General features: G+C 35.9%; 1 protein-coding gene across 2 annotated transcripts; it reads left to right on the forward strand.

Moving 5' to 3' along the window:
• Positions 1,492-5,483, forward strand: LOC104700739 (ABC transporter G family member 3-like). 2 transcript variants are annotated; one of them, XM_010416301.2, is made up of 12 exons: positions 1,492-1,677; positions 2,072-2,580; positions 2,657-2,736; positions 2,817-3,103; positions 3,203-3,374; positions 3,476-3,589; positions 3,689-3,817; positions 3,903-4,094; positions 4,181-4,267; positions 4,354-4,626; positions 4,939-5,046; positions 5,136-5,390. In XM_010416301.2, exons 2-12 carry the CDS (start codon positions 2,073-2,075, stop codon positions 5,388-5,390), a joined length of 2,205 nt encoding a protein of 734 aa, XP_010414603.1. In that variant the 5' UTR covers positions 1,492-1,677; position 2,072. The 2 variants fall into 2 exon arrangements, with proteins under 2 accessions (XP_010414603.1, XP_010414602.1); XM_010416300.1 differs by lacking the exon at positions 1,492-1,677 and having other exon boundaries at positions 1,684-2,580; positions 5,136-5,483.

Genomic DNA, 6,000 nt, shown 5'->3' on the forward strand with positions numbered 1-6,000 from the left:
AAAGATCCAAGAGATATTATACAACTTGCGAAGAGTGAGGAAAAGGCCTGGACTGAAGCTCAATTGGATCTCCTACACGAGTCTCAACAACCCCGTGTTGGTCCCGTACAATCCACGAGTTATTCGGGTTATAGATGTTCCATTGATGGTTCTTGGAAGGACACTGATTTTTTTCAGGAATAGGGTGGCAGAGCCGTCGATGACAATTATAGGGCCACAAGCCCAAATCCAAAAAATTCTAATTCATATCCAAAAAGCATTGTATTTAAACACTTTTTTATGTTGTGGGAATCGAACCTGTTACCTGTTGGTTCCATAGCCAATACTTTACCGGTTGAACTAAAAGAGAATTTTGAGAAATAGGGCTGAAAAAATAATAATTAAAATCGGGCTGCAAGCACATGTTTCAGCTTTTTGTGGCTTGGGCCGGCTCTGTAGGGTGGTATATTGTTCCTGTTGTAAAGACCCCTCACCAACCATGGAGGCAGCAAATCTTTGTTGTAGTTTGTCGGTGTTACACGCAGAGGTGGAAACACTAGTGTGGACGATGAAGTGTATGATGAAAGCTAACAAGCGAGATGTGGTGTTCATAACCGACTACTCAGATTTGGTGAAGATGGTGTATTTTCCAGCCGAGTGGTCCGCATTTTCAACTTACCTAGAAGAGATTCAGAAGGATAAGAGGAGCTTTCTTGATTTTTCATTAATTTTAGTTTCTCGTCGGGCTAATACTATAACGAATAACTTGGCACATAAAGTACAGGTTGAACCGCTTTTGAGTTTATTTGTAAACGATGTTCTTTCGCATTGGCTGTTTTAAGCTAATCAATTAAAAGTGTTGATAAAAGAAAAAAAACATTTAACATCCAAATTATACTTTCTTATTTTAATAATTTGCTTGATTTAAGGATAACCAATTAACAAAAATCCCATATTCTTTTTTTTTTCTTTTAATTAATATCACGATATATTTTCTTGAATAAGACAAAATAAAAAGCAAAGATATTTTGAATTTTTGTTACTATGAAGTTTAAAAATTTCAGCAAATTACTTGCATAAGTACAAAAAGCACTAGTTTAAAATTTTTTGTTACTATGAAGCTTAAAGTTGATGTTAGTATTTTTAGTTTTTCTTTTTTTGTTACATTTAGACTTTGTTCACAATAATATTGGATATGACCAAATGTTTTAATAATATTGTGAAAATAAGCAAATTTATAATTAATTTATACTAGAAATAAGGAGATTTTACTTCGAAAAAAGTTAAACCCCCAAAACAACTTTATAAATTCAAAGGACAAATAATTGCAATTATTGCAAATTTGAAAAAATCATACTTACACAATATTTTTCAAACATTATTTATACAATACCCTTTTTCTATTAAAAATCTGAATTTTGTTTTTTCTCTAGAGTTTGGAAAAATAAGAAACTCGCTTAATTTTTTTTTAATGTATATGTAGATTTGTTATTAAAACATTTGGTTTTCAGACAAAAACAAAAAACAAATCCCAATCCCATTTTTATTTTGCAGAACCCGAAAGAGTTTAGTTTAGAGTGACTTTGAGAGCTCTCACTTTGTTACTCTCTCTTCAACGAATCAAGTTAATAATACTACTCCCAAGAAGAGATTCCCCATTCTTCTCTTCACGTCTCTCTCCCTGTGTTTCAGATCCAGGTTTGTCTCTTCCTCTATCTATCTTCTCATCGTAACTCCAACTGGGTCTCTTGCTTCTGCTTTTGGGGTACTGAGGAAGAAAAAAAAGCTACGAACTTGAAGTTATCTTCTTCAAAGGTCTCAATAATGCAGAAATTGAAAAAAAATTAGGGCTTTTTATCATTTATGCTACTAAAGTTACTTAATTAGGACTCACTTCTCATTTTGTACTTTGTTCATCCATTAAACTGTAATTTAGTGAGCTTATGGAAACAAAAAAAGCTAAGATTTTTTTTTCAATTTACAGCAACTTCCCATTTTAGTGGTTCACGAATAACTTCATATACTTATTGGCCTTTTATGTTTTGGTTGCATATTGATTATGGTATCTAAACATTTTGATGGTTGTTAAAAGAATGGAGGAGATACAGTCACAATCAGATTTATACCGTTCATCTTCGTCATCTGCAAGTAGTCCAACAAGTAGAGTCCCATCAAGTCACTTTTTCTATGTAAGAAAACCTGGTTCTCTTCGACAACCTATATCCTTTGAGGATTCTCCTGAGTGGGAAGACACACCTGATGTTGATTCAAGAATGGAAGATGGTGGTGGTGGTGGTGGTGATTCTATTAACTATGCTACAACAACAACACCTATTTCTCCTTCGCTGTCGAAGATGAATAGCGGATCAATGGCTTCTTCTCCTCCTCCTGTCCCTGAAGGTGGAGGAGCGGCTGTTGTTGTTAGGAAAATTGCTGGTGCTTCTATTGCTTGGAAAGATTTGACTGTTACTATGAAAGGGAAGAGGAAATATTCTGACAAAGTTGTTAAGAGTTCGAATGGTTATGCTTTCCCCGGGACTATGACGGTTATTATGGGTCCTGCTAAGTCTGGGAAGTCTACTCTATTGAGAGCACTTGCTGGTAAGTATTTTTGGCTATTGATTCATTGTTAGTATTTGTTTTCTCTTTCACTTGACATGGTTCTTATCTTTTATAGGAAGATTGCCACCTTCAGCAAAAATGTACGGTGAGGTGTTTGTGAATGGTTCAAAATCACATATGCCTTATGGATCATACGTGAGTCACTACTGTCTATAGTTTTCTTGGTTTGTTAATGTTTTGGTTTGTTAATTCTTCTACTTTTGCTTTTATTGTAGGGGTTTGTTGAGAGGGAAACACAACTGATTGGATCGCTTACAGTTCGTGAATTCCTATACTATTCAGCGCTGCTTCAGCTCCCAGGTTTCCTCTTTCAGAAAAGGAGTGTTGTGGAAGATGCTATCCAGGCAATGTCTCTGAGTGATTATGCAAACAAATTGATTGGTGGTCACTGTTACATGAAGGGACTCCGAAGTGGTGAAAGAAGACGTGTGTCTATTGCTCGTGAACTTGTGATGCGACCACATATCTTATTCATTGATGAGCCTCTTTATCATCTTGACAGGTTTTAACCATATTTCTAAACTTAAAAATGTTATCATCTGCCCTATACTACAATTTAGAATGTTGCATTCTAAAATTGGCACTTTTGCTCTCTTTATAGTGTTTCAGCACTGCTTATGATGGTGACGCTAAAAAAGCTTGCAAGTATGGGATGTACACTTGTATTCACGATTTATCAAAGCAGCACTGAAGTGTTTGGTTTGTTTGATAGAATCTGCCTCCTATCAAATGGAAACACACTCTTCTTTGGAGAGACACTGGCTTGCTTACAAGTAAATATATAAAGTGTTTTGGAACTTATTATTTTTCTCATATCAAGGCCAAAAGATCACTCTCTAAGTTATGTTTTTACTTGTTATGTGTCTCCTTGAAGCACTTTTCAAATGCTGGATTCCCATGCCCGATTATGCAAAGTCCATCAGATCATTTTTTGCGGGCTATTAACACAGATTTCGATAGGATTATTGCAATGTGCAAAAACTGGCAGGTACATTACATACACCATTATACAAACTTGAGTGTTTATATGATTTGTGCTTCTTTCTTGTTTCTTGTTTTCCTGATATGAGGTAAACAAAAATAACAGGACGATAATGGGGACTTTTCAGCAGTGAATATGGATACTACTGTTGCTATTCGCACTCTCGAGGCTACTTATAAATCATCTGCAGATGCTGATTCCGTCGAGGCTATGATATCTAATCTGACCGAAAGGGTAACAATTGTCTATTGATGGATCTTATTATATATCTAAGTTTCTTTTTTGTTTCCTATATGAACGTTCTTTTTTCATTTTGCAGGAGGGTACACTGCTTAAATCCAAGGGACAAGCCGGTGCTGCTACAAGTGTTGCAGTGCTCACTTGGAGATCGCTTCTAGTTATGTCGAGGGAATGGGAATACTATTGGCTCCGACTTATTCTTTACATGATTCTTACACTTAGTATTAGCACATTATATTCTGGCTTAGGTCATTCTTTGTCTTCTGTTGCAGTAAGTCTTTTAAACCATTCTCAACAATGTCACATTTGAGTACCGAAACATGCAATTTATTGTTCCATGTAAATATATTCTTACAGACAAGAGTTGCTGCTGTGTTTGTTTTTGTCTCCTTTGCCTCACTATTGGGAATAGCTGGAATACCTTCACTTTTAAAAGAGATCAAGGTAACCATTTCTTCTTCTTGATTTCTCTTATCTTTGATCACATTTTCTTTTGAGCTCTGAAGTATTTTACTTTCATCTTCTAATAGATATATAGAAGTGAGGCATCGAACCATCATTCTGGTGCTTTTGTCTTCTTACTTGGGCAGTTTCTGGGAAGCATACCGTTCTTGTTTCTAATGTCCATTTCCTCAAGTCTTGTGTTCTACTTCATGGTCGGGTTAAGAGACGATTTCAGCTTGTTGGTGTACTTTGTGCTCAACTTCTTCATGTGCCTTTTAGTGAACGAAGGATTGATGCTCTCCATTGCTTGCATTTGGCGAGATGTTTACTGGAGCACATTGACTCTCGTCTCTGTACACGTGAGTTGTGTCTTTCGAATTGACTTTTTTATCAAATTTATGATTCATGTCTTCCACTATTCTTCTTGGATAATATAGATTTGACTTTATATACAACTTAAGGGAAAATAGAATGGTCATCTCAGCCTAAGATGAGCGTTGGAGTTAGGAGATATTATATACGCTTATCAAACTTGAATCTATTGCTTACCAATCACTCAAATGAGAGTTTAGTACTTGTAGGTCATTACTGATTAGTAAAGGAGATTAGTGTCTTTAGCAATAAATTAGTCATGATAAAGGATTGATCTTTCTTCCTATGCATCATTGCAGGTGATCATGATGCTCTCTTCAGGTCACTTTAGAATCCGTAACGCTCTACCAAAACCCGTCTGGACTTACCCGTTCGCTTACATCTCGTTCCACACTTACTCCATCGAGGTTACATATTCAACATTCTAAAAAACAATCTTCTATTTCTTCTAGGGGGGTAAACTCAAGAACGTTCTTGTATGTTTGAATACGTGCAGGGTCTTTTAGAGAACGAGTACCTCGGGGAAGTCTTTGCGGTTGGAGAAGTGAGGAGTATATCGGGCTACCAGGCGATCCAAGGAAACTACCAGATATCTCCAGACACAAACTCCAAATGGCGGAACATGCTTGTGCTGTTGGCTATGGCTTTTGGCTACCGTCTTCTTGTTTATGTTTTACTACGTTTTGGCCTAAACAAGAACGTGTCTGGTCGTTTACTGCTTAGTCATAAGAACAACAACAGTTCTAGGTAGATGAATCATTTTTTTATAGATAATATTACTTTAGTCTCTTTTGTAATTCTAGTAGTTGAAAATGAAAACAGTTATTATTTATTATTATTATTATCTAGAAATTTGCATGGATAACATTTTTGAAACAAAATCTATCACCATTTTAACTTCCATTTCTATGTGATAACAATTTTGTAATATTGTAGTTGTACCTATGTTACATATACAATATGGCTTAGAAATGTTTAGAGATTTGTGATCGTGTATGGTCCACTGTATAAATTGCGTTATATAACATGTGAACGTGTATGGAGAACATGTGGTCGACTGAGTACCATCAAAACCAAAAGTTCATGTTATGCTTCCGTCAAACTTCTCTCTTTCTCATCATTCTCCGTCGGCGAAATCGCAAATCATCGTATTTAGATTTGAAAAATTGGAATTGAAAGTTGAAGGGAAATATGATTCGTTGTTGGATTGTTTCAACAAATTGGAGCAAGGTTTATCACGTCGAGCAGAGAAAGACGTAATGGATTTCACAGGTCATAATTTCTCTCACATCCTTCAGTTCAGGTACGTTTCATCGAACCAGGACCAAGCCGTAAGGGGAATACTTTGATTATGAATGATC

Source organism: Camelina sativa, chromosome 7 (assembly GCF_000633955.1).
Source record: "Camelina sativa cultivar DH55 chromosome 7, Cs, whole genome shotgun sequence".
NCBI classification, from domain to species: Eukaryota; Viridiplantae; Streptophyta; class Magnoliopsida; order Brassicales; family Brassicaceae; genus Camelina; species Camelina sativa.